Below are 26,693 nucleotides of genomic sequence, written 5' to 3'. Positions count from 1 at the left end.
TTTTTGGAAAGTGAAAAGCTCAATTAATAGCGACAGAATAGCAAAGTCCATTTTTTGTCTCCTTGAATACTGAAGGCCGCAGCTCAGCTTCAGAATGTCAGAGACTAACCAATATATCCCCATAGGCCTATGCATCGAAGTCACGTCGTTTGCGGGCATTTTAAAGCTTGTTTCTAGCATAAGGCATCACAGACTTAAGCATTGTTATAGAACGCTTTATATAATATGGATACTTTTTATTAATTTCAAAAGCTAAGGGTAAAGAAAGGTATACTTTTTGCCCTATTCTTTAACCAAGGGTATGGCATACCCTCACTCAATTCGAGCCCTGGTTTTAACCAAACACACCAAGCCCTTCACAGACACGGAGGTAAATAAGGAATGCATGGTGACAGTATTGGAGGATGTGGCTATGCAGACAAATCTATTGATAGCATAATTGCATCTGTCAAACAGGTAGGCCGACGTCTTCTTTTTTTATAGGAAGAAATAGGCTCCAACAAAGCGGTCTGTCCGCTTGCCTTTTCAGTTGACTTTCTCCTGCCATCTTGCTCTTCATGAACTGACGTTAATGATTTAAAAGGTGTCTGTCTCATGACATTGTAATACATCTGGTCTCCAGTCTATGGGCTACAGAAAAGCCACAGAGGCTACTATTCTTTCTATTGTAGGCTACATGATTTATGTTGGATTAATTTGGTGGAGCACCGCAGCGTCTCTCAAACAGCACCGTGATGAGGCGTGCTGGGTGTGGACAAGCTACACATTTTGCACCCCTGCCTTTGTTAAAGTGGGCACTGTTTATCATGGGGCGGCATTAGCGCTCACCAGAAATAGCCCTTATGCCACTGGGCGAGAGAAATTATCATTGTTTTTGGGCAGAATAATGGTGAGGTGTTATGTGTTGTTGGAGGTGCGTCTTGGTCAGTTTGGCTCGGAAAATGCCGCCCTCGTTAATCTGCCGCTCTAGGCGGCTGCCTAATGGGCGTGTGAGGAAAAAGTGAGCGAGTGTGAGAATATGTATGCATAAAGCTTGTGGGAGGGGCATTTTATTCAATTCTTCTATCTGTATGAGAGAAACTGTATTTCAGGTCTACAGTACGTGTCTTGGTGTGACTCACATGGAGGTGGCAATTGATCTGGTGGGTGTGGCTGTCCTCTTTGATATTGTGACAGATAATCCATCAGACTCAGTCTGTCTGACAGGGATAGAATTAATCTCTCTCCCTCACTTTCTTTACAGCTCACTCCACTCCGGCCCATGAAGGACAGTCACTCCTCTCCTCCTAGGACACATTCATTGAAATTTATTAGAAGAGCTTTGGACTATATATATGTACTAACAGCTTTATTAAAAGCTTTGGATTTGAAATGTATCCAGTCGTCAGGTTCAGTCTCCACCAAGGCGGTAAGACACACAAATAGGTGTACATGACAACTATGTAGAAAACTAAAACCAGATTAACAACACATACACACAGCATATAATAAATCCACACAGACACAATTTATGAAATAGTCACCTTCATTAAGCTCTCAAATGATTCATACTGTACAGTTGACCCAATCTCAACTGGTCGACAAACATTCATGATTATAAAAAGGAAATTACAATGATGTTTTGTTTAAACAATATCTCTAACACATTGGCAATGTGACAGAGTGTTGCTGGTTGGCCTCGTGAAGTAGGCACAGATGAATGATCAAAAGGTACAGTACCAGTCAAAAGTTTGGACACACCTACTCATTCAAGGGTTTTTCTTTATTTTTTACTATTTTCTACATTGTAGAATAATAGTGAAGACATCAAAACTATGAAATAACACATATGGAATCATGTAGTAACCAAAAAAAGTGTTTCCCATGTGTATCAAGAATGGTTCACCACCGAAAGGACTTCCAACTTGGCACAACTGTGGGAAGCATTGGAGTCAACATGGGCCAGCATCCATGTGGAATGCTTTCAACGTTATGTTTGAAGTCGTTTCAAACATAACACTCATCATGTATGAGATTTAGAGTGACCCATGTGTTGTGATTTCACATACCAAGGAGCTCTGATTACGGCATCAAAAAACAGGACTTCAACCAAGGCAAACCCATGAGGTCACCTACAACAACTCAAAGATAACAAACAAAACAACATATATCAATTGCTGATCTGTAATACTCCAGGTGTCACGTTAGCTACACACCACAGAGCATTTCCTGAATAAAGTTATAGTTTTCTAATGATTTCACAGTGATGGTAATGGCATATGAAAATACAGTCTGGAACCTGTCATTTAGTTTATTAAGTCAATGTCATTCATTTTGTGTTATATGGTTTGATAAAACAATACCATTGTATGCTTGATTCTATGAAAAGGTAATCATATAGCTAGAGAAATACAGTTACGTTTCTCAGCCTATCAAAATGGAATGCACAATTAAAGAGTCCGGATGCCAAGTCATTTCCTAAAGGAGCACCAATATAAATATTGCAGTTATTCATGATAAGACTGGAAGGTGAAAGGTTCGATAGGGCTGAAGGGTTGGTGTACATGCCCTGTGGTTTGGGTGGACTGAGGAGTGGGAACAGGCAGCTCAGAACGAAAGGGCTGGTCAGGATTATGGAAGGCTTGAGGGCCACTACTTCTTGGCAATGGCGGCCACAGCTTTCTTGGCAGCGTCTTCCAGGTCGTTGGCGGCTACAATGGGCAGTCCACTCTCTGACAGGATCCTCTTGGCCTCCTGCACATTGGTCCCTAGAACACACACAGTGAATAGCCTATGACGTAGAAAGATGCATCTCACCAAACTGAATAAAAATACACAGAACACAGGTGAAATTAACTGAACCCAATGACGGATGCACCAAAGAAGGATGCATGGCATAATTTATTGGTAAAATACAACACTTTGTCTGTGAAAGAGCGTGAAAGCCACTGGTCTTGAAAAGGGCAGAGGGCGTGTACTGTCTTCCATTGGCTGCAGTGGGGGGGTCAGAGGAGGCAGGCAGGCAGCTGGTGGGGTCTCTGCTGATCTGATCATGTCCCAGTGAAGCTCTAACCATGCAGACACACCCTGAGTCACTATAACCCTGGGGCCTACACTGGTTAACCAACAAAGCAATGATAGAGAAAAGAGAAGAGAAAGAGAGAAAGAGAGAGCTTACGTATACCCTTTGAAAAAACAGAAGAGGAAAATAAAAGCCTAGAAAAAGCCAAATAATAGGAGGCCAGCTGTTTATGTGGTGTTCACTGATTCACTGATTTCACAGGTGAGTACGGTACAGCAGGGAGGAGGGAATTTACATAACGCAGGTGTTCCACATTACTACAGTGTGCGTGTGTCCACGCGTCGGCTCGGCTCTCCTTGCTGGTGTGTAATTAAGATTGCATGATGTGTTCAATCTCAGGAGCTTGGCTGTCTAATCAATAGAAGCAGGAATTATATTATCGCCGCCATTTAACTCCTAATATTTCAGCACTTTTGTCCAGTGAGATAACACGTCATTCTAAACATACTTTTTGAGTTCTGCACAAAACAATCAATTGTGTGATCTAAGTAGAGGAGGGGAAGGCCATGGGCAGACACACAGCAAATAGGGTATCTAAAGTCCTTTTCGAACCAAAAATCGTAGCGTATTATCCTCCGTCCTCTGTCAGATCTTCATCTTTCACTCAGAGGCTCAATACACTGTCCTGTCAACTTCATTTAGATTGACGAATCACACGGATCATGTTTCTGTGGAGGCCATGGACGGGGCAGGTAGCCTAGCCGTTAAGAGCTTTGGACCAGTAGCCGAAAGGTTGCTGGTTTGAATCCCTGAGCCGACTAGGTGACACATCTGTCAATGTGCCTTTTGAGCAAGGCACTTAACCCTAATTGCTCCCGTAAGTCGCCCTGGATAAGAGCGTCTGCTAAATTACTAAAATGTCAAATTCAATGTTATCAGCTGGTTAACAAATACAATCGGAGACAGCAAACATTCCTTTGAATCTTTATATGGGTCTTCACACTGTGCTGCTATACAATTGGTTTCTATACGGAAAGAAATAGACAAATACGGTAAAATGGAATATACTTGCTGGCTCTGTCTGGATTCCTAGAACTAATTCCTAGATCTAACACCAACAGACACTTTCTAAGAATCTCACCATACATAGGGCTCAACAAACACACAGCTGGTCAAAAAACAAACAGTGCACGTTTGTGTGTTTCAGTGCCACTGTGTGACTGCGAAGGGTGTGTGGAAAGAGTGCAGTTCCAGAGTGAGCAGCAGGGAGCAGTGTCTGTCTGTCTCAGCAGCAGCCCAGGCTACTGATACTGTACAGGTAGTGTGGTTTCACCTACAACCAGTAGGTGCTGCCAAAGACCTACTCACAGCCTGGCCTAGAGGAAACACCAGGAGAGACCTGTCCCTTTAAGAAGAGACACACTATATACCATTTCAGTAATCTTTCAGCAGGAAGGAACATTCACAATGTTACAGATAGAAATATCCTACAGAATGGAATGAGTTCTACTGTGTGGAATAAATAACTGTTAGCTCTATGCAACACAGTGTACTGAATGAACATCAATGCATCCTCCCATACACAGAACAAATAGTGTGTCAATGCAGTTTGTGCGATGAGGACTGGCCCTGTCCAGTACCTTAGGCTGGGATGTCTGGGCTGTCAGCCTCCCTCCTGTGGCTGTAGTAGGGGGATCTAAACATGGCACCAGGAGCACCATGAGACCCAGCCCCAGCCAGCCCTGCCTGAGTTGTCATCCGATTATGATAATTCTCCTAAATCAGGCTGTAGCAGGGGCCTATTGTACCCTGGAGGACTGTCCGGCTGAGGGGACTACACTGCCACAATCTGGGACCTGGAGGAGGAGGGAGGGCCCCCTGCTCTCTTTCTGTCACACTACAATTCTAGTTACTCAGAGCATTTTACATTTTACATTTTAGTCATTTAGCAGACGCTCTTATCCAGAGCGACTTACAAATTGGTGCATTCACCTATAATATCCAGTGGAACAACCACTTTACAATAGTGCATCTAAATCTTTTAAGGGGGGGGTTAGAAGGATTACTTTATCCTATCCCAGGTATTCCTTGAAGAGAGCCTATAGTTCCTTCCCTAAGTTTGCATGTTCGAGTGTCTGAGAGAGTGTGTGCTAGAGCGATAAAGGGAGAAGCGAGTGAGACTTTATATTTGTGGTAATGAGCATGTGACAGGCATGCTGGTGTATCTGTGAGTGTGTGTGAGTGTGTGTGTTTGTGTGTTGGTCTGTAGCTAGATGGCAGTAGATGATTCTATTTAAGCTATAATGACATTGTCAGGACTGACGGAGCCATTTCGACCTCTGCAGGACCACTAGTACTCTTTTAATTACATTGGAAAATGGCTATATCCCCCTAGTATCCCTTTATGGAGAGACTGGCCTCCATGCCCAGACAGACAGACAGACAGACAGACACAGGCAGCAACATAACGGCTGTGTAAATCAATAGCAATGGAATGGCCTGAAGGGAATAATCACATTTTCACTAGACCCTGTGGTGAGTATAAGGGGAATTTTATTAACACACACAGACTCATGCATACACACAGACACATGACACAAACACTGAGGTCAGAGTCTCAAGGAGTACGCAGTAGTTCCTCATCGAGCACCTTAAATTTAGTGTGTGTGTTTGTGTGTATATTCGTTACAGCTTTATTCTAAAATGGATGAAATGTTTTTTCCCCTCACCATCTACGCAAAATAGCCCATATTGACAAAGCAACAACAAGTTATACATTTTAGCAAACATTTAAAACTGAAATATCACAATTGCAGACCCTTTACTTAGTACTTTATTGAAGCACATTTGGCAGCAGTCTTCTTGGCTATGACGCTACAAGCTTGGCACACCTGTATTTGTGGCGTTTCTACCATTCTTATCTGCAGATACTCTCAAGCTCTGTTAGGTTGGATGGGGAGCGTCGCTGCACAGCTATTGTCAGGTCTCTCCAGAAATGTTTGATCGGGTTCAAGTCCGGGCTCTGGCTGGGCCACTCAAGGACATTCAGAGACTCAACCCAACGTCACTCCTGTGTGGTCTTGGCTGTGTGCTTAGGGTCATTGTCGGGGCTCCCAAGTGGCGCAGCGGTCTAAGGCACTGCATCTCAATGCTAGAGGCAGCACTACAGACCCTGGTTCGATTCCAGGCTGTATCACAACCGGCCGTGATTGGGAGTCCCATAAGGCAGCGCACAATTGGCCCAGCGTCGTTAGGGTTTGTCCGGGCAGGCCAAATTTGTTCTTAACCTGTCAAGGGGGCAGTATTTTCGATTTCGGATGAAAAGCGTGCCCAGAGTAAACGGCCTAATACTCGGGCCCAGAGTCAGATATTTGCATATTATTAGTAGATTTGGATAGAAAACACTCTGAAGTTTCTAAAACTGTTTGAATGGTGTCTGTGAGTATAACAGAACTCATATGGCAGGCAAGAACCTGAGAAAAATACAACCAGGAAATGAAAATCTGGTGCCTGTAGTTTTTTCAAGTCATTGCCAATAGAACACAGTGAGTTAGGGTTCATTTTGCACTTCCTAAGGCTTCCACTAGATGTCAACAGTCTTTAGAAAGTTGTTTGAGGCGTCTATGATGAACAGAGACCGAACAAGAAGGCTGGGAAGTTGGTGACCGAGGGAAGGACATCAGTTCATTGGCGCGCATTCACATGAGGAGGTAGCTCTGTTCCAAAATGTTTTTCAAGACACTGGAATGGTCCGGTTGGAATATTACTGAATTTTCACGTTCTAAAAGCCCTAAAGATTGATGCATTACAACGTTTGACATGTTTGAATGAACGTAAACAGAACTTTTTGACTTTTCGTCGTGACATTTTCCTCACGCGTCCTACATTTTGAGTAGCTTACTGAATGCACAAACAACATGGAGTTATTTGGACATAAATTATGAACTTTATCGAACAAAACAATATTTATTGTGGACCTGGGAATCCTGGAAGTGCCTTCTGATGAAGATTATTAAAGGTAAGTGAATATTTCTAATGCTATTTATGTATTTAGATGACTCCAAAATGGCGGATATCTGTAATAGCCTGATGTAATTTTCTGAGCGCAGTACTCAGATTATTGCAAAGTGTGCTTTCCCAGTAAAGTTATTTTGAAATCTGTCAATGCGGTTGCATTCAGGAGATGTTAATCTATAATTCTTTGAATAACAGTTTAATATTTTATCAACGTTTATAATGACTATTTTTGTAAATTGTAGTGAACGTCACGCGCCAATGTAAAATGCTGTTTTTAGATATAAATATGAACTTGATAGAACAAAAAATGCATGTATTGTCTAACATAATGTCCTAGGAGTGTCATCTGATGAAGATTGTCAAAGGTTAGTGCATCATTTTAGCTGGTTTTCTGCTTTTGGTGACGCTTGTTCTTGCATTGAAAATGGCTGTGTGTAATTTTTTGTCTATGTACTGTCCTAACATAATCTAACTTTATGCTTTCGCCGTAAAGCCTTTTTGAAATCAGACAACGTGGTTGGATTAAAGAGATGTTTATCTATAAAATGGTGTAAAATAGTGGTATGTTTGAGAAATTTGAATTATGACATTTTGTTGTTTTCGAATTTGGCGCTCTGATTTTTCACTGGCTGCACTAGCCTCAAAGTTAACTGACTTGCCTAGCGGGCTGTCATGTGCCTTTTACTGAGGAGTGGCTTCTGTCTGGCCATTCTACCATAAAGGCCTGGTAAAGGCCTGCTGTAGAGATGGTTGTCCTTCTGGAAGGTTCTCCCATCTCCACAGAGGAACTCTGGAGCTCTGTCAGAGTGACCATCGGGTTCTTCGTCACCTCCCTGACCAAGGCTCTTCTCCCCTGATTGCTCAGTTTGGCCGGGCGGCCAGCTCGATGAAGAGTCTTGGTGGTTCCAAACTTCTTCCATTTAAGGATTATGGAGGCCACTGTGTTTTTTATTTTACCTTTATTTAACTAGGCAAGTCGGTTAAGAGCAAATTCATATTTTCAATGACAGCCTAGGAACAGTTGTGTTAACTGCCTTGTTCAGGGGCAGATTTTTACCTTGTCAGCTCGGGAATTCGATCTTGCAACCTTTCGGTTACTAGTCCAACGCTCTAACCACTAGGCTACCTGGGGACCTTCAATGCTGCAGAAATGTTTTGGTACCCATACCCAGATCTGTGCCTTGACACAATTGACACAAAGCTCATGGCTTGGTTTTTGCTCTGACATGCACTGTCAACTGTGGGACCTTATATAGACAGGTGTGTGCCTTTCCAAATCATGTCCAATCAATTGAATTTACCACATGTGGACTCCAATCAAGTTGTAGAAACATCTCAAGGATGATCAATGGAACAGGATGCACCTGAACTAAATTTCGAGTTTCATAGCAAAGGGTCTGAATACTTATGTAAATAAGGTATCTGTTTTTTTTATTTTTAACCAATTTGCAAAAATGCCAAAAAATAAACACTTTTCGCTTTGTCATTATGGGGGTATTGTGTGTTGATTGATTAAGGGAATACTTTCAGAATGCACTGTACATCAGGTATGGCTACCTGAATTGGTGAGCTTGACAACCATGCAATCAGCAGTGTCCATCAATAAACTAAATTACCAATTAATGAAAGCCTGTCCATTCATACAACAACCTAACTCCACACCTCGTGGCACTCAGCCCTCAATAGAGAATTCAGAAAACAGCCTACCCCCACCTGTGCCAAAAGGAGGCAGGCAGAGAAAAGGCTTGCCAATTAAAAGTGGTGGAGTTAATCCTGGCTGATTCTGTTGAAGAGCTGCCTGCCATTATAGGGTCTGTGGTCAGCGTAGCTAGCTTAGCTGATTAACTCTAACCAATCCCTCTCTTTGATGCCGCTGCTGTAATGACCACAGCTAAACCAAAGATTAAAACCCATCAGGGCTCTGTTTCTACCCAATGGTCATCATGACCTTCTGAGCCAGTCCCCAATTTGAGAGCCAGGGGCCGTTTGTTGCACGTTTGTGAAGAGTGAAACCGCCAATTAAATGTTCTATTTTTGTGTCTTCCAGGAAAACATATTGGCAGAGTGTACACGAAAAACACATGTATGTGTGTGTGGTCAAAGCAGTATTCCTTCCTCCATTCAGGAAATTCAACCCCATCTATGGATTTTAAAGGGGAACTGCCCCCTAGAACCAACTTATCTGGTTATAACGGCCTGTGTCATTGATGAGACAGAAATTTAATTGCAGTATCAGAATTGACTACAGTGTAAAATAATTTTGGTCATAAAGTCAGTCTCGTCCAAAACGAGATCTGGAAGTGAGTGCGTCATGACGGGTATTGATGGGTTGGGTATAAATTACATACATGCCCACTTTTTGCCCACATACAACTGCCCAGAGACAACAAGGTGTTGTCCGGCCCAACTGACATGTGTTGTGGACATGTTGTCAAGACTGCAACGCATGCACACTTGCTCGGCATAGGAATGAAAATGGGCTTCCATGAAGTTGGTGCAAACTTCTAAAACATTCAACAATATTGCACAAGATGGCAAGGAATGGATTACATACAACAAATGTAACAACAAACGTACAACATGATAGCTGTGACTGGTGTGTGGTGATTAACTAGCTAGCTATGATACTGTAATGTAATGTATATAGCCTCTCCCTAATGTGCAATATGATGTAATGTCATAGAAAGGAAGATTTGCCTAGCTAACATTGCACCTGACGATAAGGTTTGATAGGATGTAACATTAGCCAGCTTGCTATCAATACTGTTTAAACTCAAACTTGCTAGCTCAGAAGATCCCTGCTAATTAACGTTAGTTATGCAAGTTAGGTAGCTAGCTAATTTTATGAGAACAGGCATGTTGTTAGAGTTAGCACATGCTCTCGATAACTCAGGCCTTGGTGGTCTTCTGCCTTTACTGTAATGGAACTTGGAGTCATGATCAAAGGCTAGGTTAGGATTAGCTAGCTAGCATTCGGGGGCTTTGTCTGCTACTAGTGCAACATGCCTGTTCTCATAAAAGTCTATTGTGTATAGTGTTGGGCAAAATAAATAAATGAAGGACGGTACTTGAAGGACGGTACTTGTCTAGTCGGAGTACCAGTACGTGTCTGCAACGTAATGTTACACAGCTGGTTGCATAGTAACGGCGTGAGCGTCACGGCCTGAATCTAGTCTGTACTTAGTTTATTAGCATAATTACTTCCAAACTAGAGATATACGTTTATTGAGTGATGATATTTAATTTAATTCACAGGCTACTTCCAAAACCTGGTGGATTTGTTGTTCAGCAGTGTTGTGGAAACCCCCCTACTATATCAGGCAGTACGTGACCAGGCACCAGTCCCATTTCAGGTTGGTCGCATTTGATCTGGTCATAGGTAAGAATACTATCACTTGTCTGTCCTGGAATTCACCTTACAATCATTGACAATGTAATCAGTGCTGTATCAACTCTACCTTGTTTTTCTACAGATGGGGGACAGGAGAGATGGTTTGTCATGGAGACCCCTGACTAAAAGACAGGTTGGTACAGATGTCTGAACTGGGAGAGACCTTGCACTGCACAACAATTACACAAGACACATCTATTACTTTTCATCATCTTTTGTTATTATTGAATTGAATGGTGGGGGGGGGGGGGGGCTGTGTATTCTTCAAACATGGGACACCATACGAAGGGATGACGACTAACACGTACCAGCAGACAACATGCTAATTGGTACAGATTCTGAAATCGGCTGTGATTGACAATAGAAAGGGAAAGGGAGATACCAAGTCAGCTGTACAACTCAATGCATTCAACTGAAATGTGTCTTCCTCATTTAACCCAACCCGTCTAAATCAGAGAGGTGCGTGGGGCTCTCTTAATGGACAGCCACGTCATCGGAGATGAAAGACAAGTGTAATATTTGCACATTGTTATATTATCAGAACACTGCTTCTACAGTATTATGTGAAGGATGGTTTATTCTACATGGAACTGTTACACTTGTAAGTTATCAAAACACACTTTGTTTAGAATATCTACATATACTGAGTTCAAAAAACATTAAGGACACCTGCTCTTTCCATGACAAAGACTTACCAGGTGAATGCTATGATCCCTTATTGATGTCACTTGTTAAATCCACTTCAAATCAGTGTAGACAAAGGGGAGGAGAACGGTTAACCTGTTTGAGATAGGGGGCAGTATTTTCACGGCCGGATAAAAAACGTACCCGATTTAATCTGGTTACTACTCCTGCCCAGAAACTAGAATATTCTATATGTAGATTTGGATAGAAAACACTCTAAAGTTTCTAAAACTGTTTGAATGGTGTCTGTGCTGTGAGTATAACAGAACTCATATGGCAGGCCAAAACCTGAGAAGATTCCATACAGGAAGTGCCCTGTCTGACAATTTGTTGTCATTCTGTAGCATCTCTATCGAAAATACAGCATCTGTGCTGTAACATGACATTTTCTAAGGCTTCCATTGGCTTTTTATGAGAAAAATGGCATAAAAATTGATTTTAAACAGCGTTTGACATGCTTCGAAGTACGGTAATGGAATATTTAGAATTTTTTTGTCACGAAATGCGCTTGCGCGTCACCCTTCGGATAGTGACCTAAACGCACCAACAAAACGGAGCTATTTGAATATAACTATGGATTATTTGGAACTAAAACAACATTTGTTGTTGAAGTAGAAGTCCTGGGAGTGCATTCTGACGAACAGCAGCAAAGGTAATCCAATTTTTCTAATAATAATTCTGAGTTTAGTGAGCACCAAACTTGGTGGGTGTCAAATTAGCTAGCCTATGATGGCCGAGCTATCTACTCAGAACATTGCAAAATGTGCTTTCGCCGAAAAGCTATTTTAAAATCTGACACCGCGATTGCATAAAGGAGTTCTGTATCTATAATTCTTAAAATAATTGTTATGTTTTTTGTGAACGGTTATCATGAGTAATTTAATAAATTCACCGGAAGTTTACGGTGGGTATGCTAGTTATGAACATCACATGCTAATGTAAAAAGCTGGTTTTTGATATAAATATGAACTTGATTGAACAAAACATGCATGTATTGTATAACATAATGTCCTAGGAGTGTCATCTCATGAAGATCATGAAAGGTTAGTGCTGCATTTAGCTGTGGTTTTGGTTTTTGTGACATATATGCTTGCTTTGAAAATGGCTGTGTGATTATTTTTGGCAGGGTACTCTCCTGACATAATCTAATGTTTTGCTTTCGCTGTAAAGCCTTTTTGAAATCAGACAATGTGGTTAGATTAATGAGAGTTGTCTTTAAAATGGTGTAAAATAGTCATATGTTTGAGAAATTGAAGTTATAGCATTTTTGAGGTATTTGTATTTCGCGCCACGCTCTACCATTGGATATTGGTGAGGCGTTCCGCTAGCGGAACGTCTGTCCCTAAAAGGTTAAAGAAGGATTTTTAAGCTTTGAGACATGGGTTGTGTATGTGTACCATTCAGAGTGATAAAAAAGTTTAAGTGCCTTTGAACGGGGTATGGTAGTAGGTGCCCAGCCACCAGTGTGTGTCAAAAACTGCAATGCTGCTGGGGTTTTCATAAGCAACAGTTTCCCGTGTGTACCAAGAATGGTCCACCATGCAAAGAACATCCAGCCAACTTCACACAACTGTGGGAAGCTTTGAAGTTAACATGGGCCAGCATCCTTGTGGAATGCTTTCGACACCGTGCGTCCATGCTTTGACGAATTGAGGTTGTTTCAGGGCAAAAGTGGGGGTACAATTCAATATTAGGAAGGTGTCCTTAATGTTTTGTACATTGTGTAAGTTCAGAAATTGCACTCATCTCATATTACTCCTGGAGGAAACTTGGTCAGTAGCTACAGAGTGGTATGAGAAGAGTGCCATCTTCCTGCATCTCACATCTGGCTGTATTTATTGAACTCCACTACTGGACCCATGGGTTGAGGCAAACTCTGTCATATCCAGGATGGAAGTCATGCACTCCACCCCTACTGCCACCTGAATGCACCTGTCCATAACCTGTAATACATTACATAGATAGAAGGCACTTCATCACCCACTGGAGACTTGAAGACTGAACCTCACCCAGAGAGCTGTACATGTCAGTGTGTTAGACAGACAGAGAGCTGTACATGTCAGTGTGTGTTAGACAGACAGAGAGCTGTACATGTCAGTGTGTTAGACAGACAGAGAGCTGTACATGGCAGTGTGTTAGACAGACAGAGAGCTGTACATGTCAGTGTGTTAGACAGACAGAGAGCTGTACATGTCAGTGTGTTAGACAGACAGAGAGCTGTACATGTCAGTGTGTGTTGGACAGACAGAGAGCTGTACATGTCAGTGTGTGTTGGACAGACAGAGAGCTGTACATGTCAGTGTGTGTTGGACAGACAGAGAGCTGTACATGTCAGTGTGTTAGACAGACAGAGAGCTGTACATGTCAGTGTGTTAGACAGACAGAGAGCTGTACATGTCAGTGTGTTAGACAGCCAAATCCTTAAAATAGACCATAGAAATAGAATGAAATGTCATGCTAATTATTGGACAGCTGAAGTTCTACCAAAGGTGTGTATGCTCCTTGTTCTATCTGTGGTTGTACTCTACACACAATTTATTTTCATTTGCTAGGCAAAGTGTAGGCATACAGTCTATAAGCAAATCAATATGATAGCCTATTCACAGCAAACACACCCACAGATTTTTTGTTGATAAATGTATCTATACTCAAGCTTTGCGATAACATTTGTACAATGTTCACATGTAACTTACACCTGTAGGGATATTCATTCTGGCATTTGTCCCCGGGAAAGATCTAACAGAGGACAAAAGCAGAGACGAGACAAAACTAGCCAGTTATAGAATATTGTGTTGATAGCTGAGCTGACTGAAGACAGTCCATGCTAAATATCAGCTAGCTAGCTAGATAGATATACTAGCCAGCTGTAGCTATCCCCAAGCTATGCTAACTAGCTGCTGTCAGGTTGGCTAAACAAGGTCAGCGCAGGCTTTAGACTACCCATATAGTAGAACTGAATTAGCAGATCATCTTGAGATGGAGAGTCAGGAGGGGAGAAGTTCTCAACTTCAAAACCTCTCTCCTTAGCAGAGCTAGCTTAGCTTACCTTATTGTTACTAAGTTACTCACTACTGCCGTTGTTTGCTTGTTGTAATTGAATGGCAGACACACCCAAGAAACACCCATATTAAACCACACCCAAAAGACAACTTTCGTTTGAGCATCAGTAATGGCCGCTGCACTTCTTACTTAGCACTGGAAGAAACATGCGGATTAGGAGAGTGCAGTTTACCTTTAACACAATAACTTGCCTCTTAGCACTGTGTCCAAACAAAAGGAAGCTGGGTGTGTATAGTAACTGCCACTATTTAATAGACTTTCCACCAAAACAAAAGGTAACCTGTATTTGTTTACATTTTAGCATGGCCAATACGTACACAGTTGGTCCTTTCCTCATTTTCAAAGAATGCTAAACTGCCCATACAGTATTTGTAGACTTACCTTATTGTAACTGGCCTGGTTGTGTCCCAGAAACAGTAGTGCTGACCTAAAAAGCGTGGGGATGTGAGAGACAAATGGAGTGCTGTGAGCTAATGGAGAGAGTCCCCTGCTCTTTCTCTGGACAAAGCCAGTCAGCTGTTTCCTGCCAATTATCCTAATGACCAGCTGGGTCCTGGTGCCGCGCCCAGGTGTCATGGCGACACACCGTAACGCGCGGCAATGCGGCCTTATTAGCATACGCAGGTGAGAGGTGACCCAATCAACGCCGTCTCCATTGTTATTCTGGTCGTCGTCGCTAACAAGCTCTGCTGAACGTGACACACGTGATAAATGGATTGTCTTCCTCACCAGTAAGAGGACCACACTGGACTGTCATATGAGAAAGAGGTCGTTCTAAAATAACTTACTTAAAACGGGAGTAGCTTATTGCACCGAATTCAAGAATAAGATAGAATGAGACCCGTGTGAAATAACACAGACAGTTCATAGAAAGTGCTAAGGTGCAAGAAATGCAGGAAGTGATGCATGTGACACAAGAGTGGAGTAGAGGTCTGGAGTAGTGAAAGAAATATGGAGTTGAGTACAGATAGATCACGTGAGTGGTAGTGTGTAGAACAGTCAAACAGTGCGTAGGTAGGGTGTAGAGTTGTGGTTGTCGCACCACCTGTACTGTACCCACCTTCCAGCCTGACAACCAGAGGCACTTTGAGCTCCAGCTCACGGCAAGCCTTGGTGATACCGTTGGCAATGATGGCACAGTTGACGATGCCCCCGAAGATGTTCACCAGAATGGCTTCCACCTGTGGCACAGAGAACAGGAAATGGTTTTAATAAAGTCCTAAAGGAGGGAACATTCAGATTTATACAGTACTATACTGTTATTCTAAACTGTACAGACCCCAATAATCAGTATTGCACATATTGATGTACCAAAAATGTATACAGTAATGTGAAAGGGCGCATAAAGAATAAAAGAGTACAACTCAGGACAGGCTGTGTGATGTCTGGTGAGGCAGGGTGATTACACTAACACATAACACAGTAATTACCCTGGGCAGTTGTGTGGAAAGTTGAGTGTGAGTAGACAGGATTAATCCTGCATGTTTGTTTATAATCTCTGCTAATCTGTAAATGCTGCCGTGTGTGAACGGTGTGTGTGTGTGTGTGTGTGAGTGTGTGTGAGCGAGCGAGAGAGAGAAAGAACGAGAGCGGTGTGTGAGAACCGTGTGTGTGTGTGTGTGTGTGTGTGTGTGTGTGTGTGTGTGTGTGTGTGTAGTAATGATGTTTACACACAGAGAAACAGGATCAGGGGAGTGTAGAGAGATATTAGGGATGCCCATGATACTTCATACAATAGACTGCTCTAAGGGCAACAGGCCTTTCAATCTCTTAGGGCCACATCGCTGAAATCTAGAGATCTGCGTGTGTATCAAAAAAAAAGCAAGACTGTTTGCCATAGTGACCCCTCTCATGAGTGTAACGTGAACAGACTGACGAAGAATTCCATTGTCGTTTGTTGAGTGTGTTATTCATGCATTAATGCAGTGAACATTGCATCTTCGCCATTGTATACGTCCTCTTTGAGGACACACTACGACACTGTACGTGAGTGCGTGTCAGACAGCCATATTAATGTGGAGCAGCTGTCATTCTCCAAGGAGAAGCAGTCCTCAGGTGGCTGTGTTGTTCATTACTGTCATCTGTGACTGATACCACACTATTAGAGACACAGCGCCATCACCAATAACACACGGACAGCCCTGTCACAAAGACGCACACACACACACACACACACACACACACACACACACACACACACACACACACACACACACACACACACACACACACACACACACACACACACACACACACACACACTTGGTTCTCCAGAGAACATTCAGTCTACAGTGAGTGAGAGAGCTGGTGTGAGAAAGACAGCTTCATTGGTTATATAAAACAGTTCCATTGTCTGCCTTACATCCTGCTAGGTTACATCTGAAGCAGGGCCTGAGAGTTCCTTTCTAAAGGTTCATGTTACCTCCTCAGCCTGGGGGTGTGAGTGTGTGTTCCCCTTGGCCCTGGGTAGCTCTCGCCCCAGGCACAGACTAGTTTAATCCCGGCACTGCTTCTGCCCAGTTACAGCATTACATTCAGACAGAAATTACAGAGAAGGAGGGAGAGAGAGAGACAGAGGAGATAGCACAAGAAAGGATGAGATACAGCGAGCTAGGGAGAGAAAGAGAGTGTGAGAGAGAGAGACAGACAGTGGGGACACTGTGGCTTCTGGTGGGTGAGATCTGTCAATACTCCAGGCTCTGCTGAACCTTAGCCCTGCCATTGATCGTTCCCTGTAGATCCTTAGATGATCTAGCTATACTCTGAGGACACCACATTGGGAAGGGTATATCTATGCGTCAACATACATATTACACTCGTATAACCTTATAAAATGCCACTCAAGCAAGCCTAATCAATGCCCATGATCTGACTTGTGGACCACTCTGGTGGCTCCCCAGTGTGGTTTATAGTAACAACACTTGTGGACAAAACACCTCAATAGAAATCCTGTTCAGTAAGACAAGCACATCTCACATAATCTTACCTTCACTCTGTGGTTTTGTCGGTTTCTGGCAACACACAGAGCGATTGAAGTTTCCCATGAACGCTACGGGCTGATTGACAGGCCACAACTCAGGGTTGCTTGGGTAACGATCCAGCGACAAACTGGTGAATGTCCTGCTATTCAGTCTCCTCACCACTGGGGGGCAATAGAGATCAAGACGCTGGTTCTGGAGCCCAGTACAACAAACCCTATTCTGTTGCTATCAGCAGTACACTTCTCAATCCCGGGCTCTATTGAGTAGCACCATATTTTTACCATTCATGCGTCTCTTTATGACATCTACGTATATTAAATGATACATCAGACATGATTTATGTATGCTAGCATGCAAGTAAAAGCATTTTATATAATTATTTTATGGCTTTACCTCAGTGGAGTTTCGTAATTCAAAAATACGGGAAAAAGACTCCCAGCCCCCCAACCCATGTAAAGGGGATACATTTTTGCAACACTGTCTTTTTTTACAGTTGCAACAGAAAGATTTGAGACGTTAGGCTAAGTGGCTGCTTTGCATGATGTATTGTTGTCTCTACCTTCTTGCCGTTCTCTGTGCCCAATAATGTTTGTGCCCTGTTTTGTGTTGCTACCATGTTGTGCTGCTGCCATGTTGTGTGTTGTGTTGCTGCCATGCTGTTGTTGTCTTATGACTCTCTTTATGTAGTATTGTGTTGTCTCTCTTGTTGTGATGTGTGTTTAATCCTATATTTTTATTAGCAGCCCCCATCCCCGCAGGAGGCATTTTGCCTTTTGTTATGCTGTCATTGTAAATAAGAATTTGTTCGTAACTGACTTGCCTAGTTAAATAAAGGTTAAATAAAAAATAAAGTATTATCACAAGCTTGATTCCAATGTTGAGATTGCAAACCAAAAAATCTATTGTTCAGCTACACAAAGAACATCTCAGGACCCCGAGCGTGGGCTAAAGAAACTGTAAAACCACTGTCGTACTGAGAGTGAAGTAACAATGAAACACAAATGCAGAACACTGTGACTCCCTCAGATACTAACCACAGAGGTAGAATAGAAAGCTGAAAAGCAATGCTGTGGGTTACAGAGTCGATACACTAGGTAGGCGATACACTAGGTAAGCACACATGACCACCTGCAGTCACACAGCACCACCATGAGCACATAAAAGTCTAAAACACACAGCTAAGCTCCTGGTATCCTCCGTGTTCATGAACTGGATGAAGATAATACAATACCACATTCAGAAAGCTCTTTTGCCAACATGTTTATTCACATCAAGCTTCAATGAGCTTCATACTGCGAGGGGGTAACGTGACATATCCACCACCAATGATGTGTTGCACCTGGGTGAGGCACGACAGCCATTTTGCACCTGAATGTGTACTGGCCAGGCCTACAGTCGTGGCCAAAAGTTTTGAGAATGACACAAATATTAATTTTCACAAAGTCTGCTGCCTCAGCTGGTATGATGGCAATTTGTATATACTCCAGAATGTTATGAAGAGTGATCAGACGAATTGCAATTTATTGAAAAGTCCCTCTTTGCCATGCAAATGAACTGAATCCCCCAAAAACATTTCCACTGCATTTCAGCCCTGCCACAAAAGGACCAGCTGACATCATGTCAGTGACTCTCTCGTTAACACAGGTGTGAATGGTGACGAGGACAAGGCTGGAGATCACTCTGGCATGCTGATTGAGTTCGGGTGGTGCATGGAATCATTGTTCTTCCTCTGTCAACCATGGTTACCTGCAAGGAAACACGTGCCGTCATCATTGCGTCGCACAAAAAGGGCTTCACAGGCAAGGATATTGCTGCCAGTAACATTGCACCTAAATCAACCATTTATCGGATCATCAAGAACTTCAAGGAGAGCGGTTCAATTGTTGTGAAGAAGGCTTCACGGAGCCCAAGAAAGTCCAGCAAGCGCCAGGACCGTCTCCTAAAGTTGATTCAGCTGCAGGAACGGGGCACCACCAGTACAGAGCTTGCTCAGGAATGGCAGCAGGCAGGTGTGAGTGCATCTGCACGCACAGTGAGGGGAAGACTTTTGGCGGTTGGCCTGGTGTCAAGAAGGGCAGCAAAGAAGCCACTTCTCTCCAGGAAAAACATCAGGGACAGACTGATATTTTACAAAAGGTACATGGATTGGACTGCTGAGGACTGGAGTAAAGTCATTTTCTCTGATGAATCCCCTTTCCGATTGTTTGGGGCATCCGGAAAAAAGCTTGTCCAGAGAAGACAAGGTGAGCCCAAATTCTCAAAACCTTTGGCCACGACCGTATATACTGTACTGATGGCTTAAAAGACTAGGCCCTGCAGTAGAACCACAGAGCATCGCCACCGTAGACCTGGGCCTTTAAATGTCACACTGATTAATGGCAGAAGTGAATTGGAGTAAAGTTAGGGTCAATCCCTTTAGTTCAATTGCTTTCAATAAAAAGTCAATTTTAAATGTGATCCAGCCAATTCCAGCGCAGACTCAAACTCTGACCATCACACTAAAGATCAATTCAAATCCACTCTGACGCAATTCAAAACCTCCCAGACCTCTAAGATCAGAGTACATTGTACTATTCTCTGATTACCCCTATGATACAGGAGCCACTTTGGAAACATTATCATTTGAGTTAGGATAAACATATGCTATTTCTTGATTCGGTGCAGAGCAGAAAGGAATAAAGTATATCGTACCAGGATCCTTTGTGAACCTTTGTGCCTTTACCGTATGAGGAGTACTTTCTGGTCCAGTGAATGATTAAACATAACAGGATCATAACAGCCGCCACTTCAATACCCTGTCAAGGCTCTTTCACAACTGGAAAAGGGCTTCACTGGAGAAACAGTCTTTTCAGACTCTATTATCCAGGCCTGCTAACTGCATTTAAGACATGAAAAGTAACCTGGAAGATTCTACACTGACAGAGGAACTGGCATTTCCCCAGAGTGTCAATGCATTTTATAAAACACATTTATATGTATATATGTTCAACACACAGAGGATGAATGTCATGATTACCATCCCTGACAGGTGATACTAGTAAACACACAACATTATAACCCCACAAGTCATAATTCTACCAGTTTGATACCTACAAAATGGACATGAGAAGAAACCATACTATTCTCCCCTATAGAGTCAACACCTAAAAACATATTTCCAACCGTTCATTTTAACTAACCAGCATTGTATTTTCTCTGGCTGCTGCAGGGATCCCTGTGGTGAGTGTGTACTGCTGAATTATCACTCTGACACACATTTAGCATTATGCTTCACACTAACAGCAGTCTACTACTGTTGACCACGGCTAATCTGTCAGAGGAAACACATCTCTCCCTTTGTTACAACCTAGCAAATTGTGCAGAAATGTTTGGAAATCCTTGGTCTCTCTGTGGCCTATTAAGGGCATTGTTCTGCTTTATCTGGTGACAGCAGCCTCCTCTGACAGGCCTGCTGGTCCTGGCCTGTTTATGCCTACTCCTCCACAGGGCTGCAGTGCCCAGCCTAGGGGTTAAAGGTTAATATGCAGCCTTTCCAAATGAAGACAGGGCCTATAGGCACTAATCATCCATCTTCAAATGAGCAGTTTTCTGTTGTGGGATGGGGCCCAATTCTATTTAGGTCCCCACGTCCTCCCACAGGACACACCCCTTTAGTGTTAACACAGCCAATTCGGATAGGTTCTTATAGGTGAGCACAACAGTTTGGAAGCTGCACTACCCCTATTCCTCCAATAGGCTAAGACATCACCATATAAAGCAGAAATGGCAGTCCCAGTTCTACCCAAAAACACAGATTGAACCCACCTCCCAAAATTACTGTCACTTCTGAGGTCACAACACATACATGGTCAGGCATACAACACGCATACACAGCCTGCATATTAAATGGAATATGTACGTGTGTGTTTAGTTCAACAAACTGCAATTTGGCCTGGGCGATAAGACAGTTCATTTGATGTAGTTCTTCTTTGTATCCTTCTGGCTTTCTATTTTGGCACCATCTTGTCAAATCTAAGGGGTATTTTTCTCCCTGCAAATGCATTCCCTGTGGTGTGCTACTCCTCTGGCGTTGGGCCAGGGGAGATGGAGAGAGAGAAGGAGAAAGGGAGAGATGGAGAGAGGGAGAAGGGCGGCGAGGTGCAGTGCGGGTCGTGGCTCCTATTGAAGGCTGGGATTGGGCCTGGCGAAGCAGGATAAGAGGGAAATAATTATCTAGCCTGTTGAAGCATGACAGCTCCTCCTCGCCCAAAGTGAAAGAGATGGAGCATTATGTCAAAGAAGCCTGCTCACAAACAGACATCTTGACACCACCATCTGAATTTTCACTTCATGTTAAGGAACCCTCTGCAACTGACAACTGCCAGAGTTTCAAGTTCCTTGATGTCCACACGGTCCAAACACACCAAGACAGTCATGAAGAGGGCACAACAACACCTTTTCCCTCTCAGAAGACTGAAAATATTTGGCATGGGTCCCCAGATCCTCAAAAAGTCCTACAGCTGCACCATCGAGAGCATCCTGATCAGTTGCATCACCACCTGGTATGGCAACTGCTCTGCATCTGACCGTAAGGCGCTACAGAGAGTAGTGCGTACGGCCCAGTACATCACTGGGGCCAAGCTTCCTGCCATCTAGGACCTTTATACTAGGCGGTGTCAGAGAAAGGCCCAAAAAATGTAAACTTGTCAGAGGAAGGCCCAAAAAATGTACAGACTCCAGTCACCCAAGTCACACACTGTTTTCTCTGCTAACGCACGGCAAGCGGTACGGAGCGCCAAGGCTAGGACCGAAAGGTTCCTTAACAGCTTCTACCTCCAAGCTATAAGACTGCTGAACAATTAATCAAATGGCCACCAGACTATTTACATTGACGACCCTCCATTTGTTTTGTACACTGCTGCTACTCGCTGTTTATTATCTATGCATAGTCACGTCACCCCAACCTACATGTACAAATTACCTTGACTAACCTGTACCCCCGCACATTGACTCAGTACCGTACCCCCTGTATAGCCTTGTTATTGTTATTTTATTGTGTTACTTTCCTTAACTCTTTCTTGAACTGCACTGTTGGTTAAGGGCTTGTCAGTAAGCCTTTCACTGTAAGGTCTACACTTGTTGTATTCGGTACATGTAACAAACAGTTTGATTTGATCGATGGACGGGGAAAGATGGGAAAGACACAGGGAAAGATAGCTTTACTGCATCTTTTACAGGGTTAACAGCATATATACTGCAAACACTGTCCCTCTGAGTAATACTTTAGATAAACAAATGTCTGTGAAAATGCCATTTGGAAGATATTTGCATATATGAAAGTATGGAAACTGTAGCTATAATAATGGTTGTAGAAGAAGTTATATGATTCTGTACTGCACCATTCTCTAATTTCTTCCAAATCCATTTCCTTTTCCTGGAATAATCAAGCACTTTCCAGGGAAGGTGACAGCCAATGTCATGACATACGCTGGAAACCATTCATTGCATTTGTCTTCACTAGATACCAAGAAGCATGAACGTCACCACGTTTGTTGAGCCCTGACATAATACAAATTAAACAACTCTGAAACACAATGTCTTATCCTATACAATATGTCCACTCTCTCTCTCTCTCTCTCTCCTGTGACATCCAGCTGTCCCTGTGCTGTGAAATCTGAAGATGTCCTTCTGTTCCGAAGGCCCCCCTGCCACATGAACTTGTCTAGGCACAGCCAGCACGCTTCTCCTCTCTCCGCTGAAGAAAAGAAACCAATCAAGGCAGAAATGAGTTTGCGGCAAGCCAGGAGAGGCGAAGGTGGAGAATGGAAGTGAAAGTAAGGGGGGTAAAAGGGGGGACAGCAGTGTCCCTGTGAATTGATACTGGAGCCGGTCATTTCCGGCTCAAGGTCTTGCTCGTGACATAGCGGGGGGGGTTGTGAACTGTGACAGCAGCCTCTTGGCAAACCCATTCCCCAGTGAGTAAGGCCGTCCTTTCACTCAGACACTCGTTCTGTTTTCAACACGCTCGTCAAAATGGCCAACTCGTCAATATGGCCTACTCGTCAATATGGCCTACTCGTCAATATGGCCGACACAAAGCAGCTAACAAGATTTCCTGCAATTGTTTTTTTATTGGCTAAGCATTGTACACTGTGGCTATATCTATCAGGTCTTTTGAGCATTCATTTATTAGGCTGAGCTGTATCAGTAATTTCATTATTTTGTATGTTTCAGTTTCACTCCGTTTCATCAAACAGTGGAGGTTTACTGAAGCCTCTGACTCTTACAGTTACATACACCTTAAGGAGGACAATACAGTAAGAAAACTCACAGACTTTAACCACAGGTTTAAACACGCACCAATACACTCAAGCATACAGACACACACACAGACACACTCAAAATGGGTTGTATGTTATAAAACCTTACATTCAAATTTGTCTTTACTTATCGAATGTTCTACCAGTACACAGTATACAGACAATAGACAGATTTCTGAAGGTTGTGGTAGGGGATAGACATCATGGTGAAGGTAAATGCAAAGCACGGCATTTAATCTGTTGACACAATAGGGCCGTTTATTGTAGACAGTCACCCGTTATGCATGACTGACATACAGGGAAGAGACCAGGGATAAAGTGGAGTAAATACTCCCGATGACATTGGAGTGTCTCATTATGAAATTCAAGCAGCGTTAGACCAACCCAATAAACCAATTCCAATTTGTACTTCTGCACCCCAATCTATCCCACCCTGACTGCACCATCACAGCCCCAGCCTCTGATCTTTCTCCCATTACACTGCCCTTCCCCAGGCCACATCATTCATATTCTCCCTACGCTACCAGGCCCATCAGCATCGAAAAGCATGCACTGGGTGCTCGGAGGCCATGCACAAGGGCCCCTGGGGGCCTCATCGAGTTTGGAACCTGACTTTGTAGCAGACGGTGAAGTGCACTTCACCTATCCCTTTGTCATGGAGACGGCGCTGCGTTGGATATTGTCTTTGTTGTAGGGATTGAAGTGCCGATTATAACACAGAGGCGGTGGGCATATCTCATGGCCCTGAATGGCCCTGCACTCTTTCAAGACCTTCAGCGTTTTGCCACCCATTGTTTTTTTATCAGATGGGAGGACAGAAAAAATGGAACACCAAATGACTCTAGACTCAAAGCCCAATTTAGCATCAGTTATCCAGGCTGGAGGGTTAGACATTTGACACTAGGAGAGTTTCATGGGAAATATATCTACTGTCAATATGTCCTGAAGAAGAAGAACGCAAGCAATCTAGAGTGAAAGTGCAGAAGGGCTAATATTTGCTAAATATGAGAAGAGTAGTGAGAGAGAATAAGTGGGACAACACTTGAGGTCAAATGTTCACAGAAATAGGGGCAGACAGGAGAACAAGAGTGGGCAACAGGGGCATGACATGAAAGACAAGAAAATGAGAGAGTGAGACTGGCAGCAGGCAGACGGCACAGGAGTGAGAGAAGGGAGCACAGAGACCAGTACTGGCAGGGGACATTGTCAGTCAGGGATGTAGAACTCATTTCCTGCTGCTCACCTCAGGATCTTGTGCATGTTCTCTCTCACAGACACAGACACATACAGAGCTGCCATGATGCTGAGCATTAGACTTGACAAATGCGGACACTGTAAAGCAGGCCTATTATTCATCCCGAGAGGGCGGCATCTCACCGCTGACAGGCAGACATAAATATTTTTCAACCCCTTCACCAAGGGTTAATGGCTGTCGATCATTGAGGGATGACAAGGGGACAACAGAGATATGAAGGGCCATGCGTGCATACATACACAAAGTATTTCTCCATTCAAAGCACTACTGTATGAGGGTAGGGTGTCAGCACTGTTTAGATTAGACTGGAAAGGGAAAAAACAGACAGCCACACAAACACATCCCTTCAGTGCTCCCCTGTATTCATTTAGCAGTGACGATGTTACATCCTGTCACTGGCCTACACACAATACCCCATAACGTCAAAGTGGAATGATGTTTTCCAACATTTTTACAAATTAATAAAAAATGAAAAGCTGAAATGTCTTGAGTCAATAAGTACTCAACCCATTTGTTATGGCAAGCCTAAATAAGTTCAGGAGTAAAAATGTGCATAACCTGTTAGGGCTAGGGGGCAGCATTTGCACGTCTGGATAAAAAAAATGTACCCGATTTAATCTGGTTACTAATCCTACCCAGTAACTAGAATATGCATATACTTATTATATATGGATAGAAAACACTCTAAAGTTTCTAAAACTGTTTGAATGGTGTCTGTGAGTATAACAGAACTCATTTGGCAGGCAAAACCCTGAGACATTTTCTGACAGGAAGTGGATACCTGATGTGTTGTATTGACTTTAAACCTATCCCATTGAAAAACACAGGGGCTGAGGAATATTTTGGCACTTCCTATTGCTTCCACTAGATGTCACCAGCCTTTACAAAGTGTTTTGAGTCTTCTGGAGGGAGATCTGACCGAACAAGAGCCATGGAACGATGATGTCCCATTAGACACCTGGCGCGCGAGTTCATTTTGGGTACCCTCGTTCCAATACGTTATAAAAGAGTATGCATTCGTCCACCTTGAATATTATTCATGTTCTGGTTAAAAAGGCCCTAATGATTTATGCTATACAACGTTTGACATGTTTGAACGAACGGAAATATATTTTTTCCCCTCGTTCATGACGAGAAGTCCGGCTGGCTTAGATCATGTGCTAACAAGACGGAGATTTTTGGACATAAATGATGAGCTTTTTTGAACAAAACTACATTCGTTATGGACCTGTGATACCTGGAAGTGACATCTGATGAAGAGAATCAAAGGTAATGGATTATTTACATAGTATTTTCGATTTTAGATCTCCCCAACATGACGTCTAGTCTGTATCGCAACGCGTATTTTTCTGGGCGCAGTGCTCAGATTATTGCAAAGTGTGATTTCCCAGTAAGGTTATTTTTAAATCTGGCAAGTTGATTGCGTTCAAGAGATGTAAATCTATAATTCTTCAAATGACAATATAATATTTTACCAATGTTTTCTAATTTTAATTATTTAATTTGTGACGCTGACTTGACTGCCGGTTATTGGAGGGAAACGATTTCCTCAACATCAATGCCATAGTAAAACGCTGTTTTTGGATATAAATATGAACTTGATAGAACTAAAAATGCATGCATTGTCTAACATAATGTCCTAGGAGTGTCATCTGATGGAGATTGTAAAAGGTTAGTGCATCATTTTAGCTGGTTTTATGGTTTTGGTGACCCTGTCTTTGACTTGACAAAACATTACACACAACTCTTGAAAATGTACTGTCCTAACATACTCTAAATTTATGCTTTCGCCGTAAAACCTTTTTGAAATCGTAAAACGTGGTTAGATTAAGGAGATGTTTATCTTTCAAATGGTGTAAAATAGTTGTATTTTTGAAAAATTTGAATTTTGACATTTATTTGGATTCAAATTTGCCGCTCTTGAAATGCACCTGCTGTTGATGGAGTGCACCACGGGTGGCACGCTAGCGTCCCACCTAGCCCATAGAGGTTAACAAGTCACATA

General features: G+C 42.9%; 1 protein-coding gene across 3 annotated transcripts in view; it reads right to left on the bottom strand.

Annotated features, from left to right (window-relative positions):
• Positions 1-1,507: 1,507 nt before the first annotated feature.
• Positions 1,508-26,693, bottom strand: part of LOC106583035 (succinate--CoA ligase [GDP-forming] subunit beta, mitochondrial) — a 133,069-nt gene continuing 107,883 nt past the window's right edge. Inside the window, exons 10-13 of one of the 3 annotated variants that reach the window (XM_014166791.2) lie at positions 15,214-15,334; positions 14,535-14,580; positions 13,787-13,829; positions 12,908-13,036 (exon numbers count right to left, since the gene is read on the bottom strand). In XM_014166791.2, coding sequence (XP_014022266.1) covers positions 12,929-13,036; positions 13,787-13,829; positions 14,535-14,580; positions 15,214-15,334 — 318 coding nt within the window. In that variant the 3' untranslated portion in view covers positions 12,908-12,928. Of the gene's footprint in view, positions 2,748-12,907; positions 13,037-13,598; positions 13,830-14,534; positions 14,581-15,213; positions 15,335-26,693 lie in introns of those variants that run through there. The other 2 variants (XM_014166793.2, XM_014166792.2) reach the window with 2 other exon arrangements.

Source organism: Salmo salar, chromosome ssa22 (genome assembly GCF_905237065.1).
Source record: "Salmo salar chromosome ssa22, Ssal_v3.1, whole genome shotgun sequence".
Lineage (NCBI taxonomy): Eukaryota > Metazoa > Chordata > Actinopteri > Salmoniformes > Salmonidae > Salmo > Salmo salar.
This window is presented reverse-complemented; position numbering and strand designations above follow the sequence as displayed.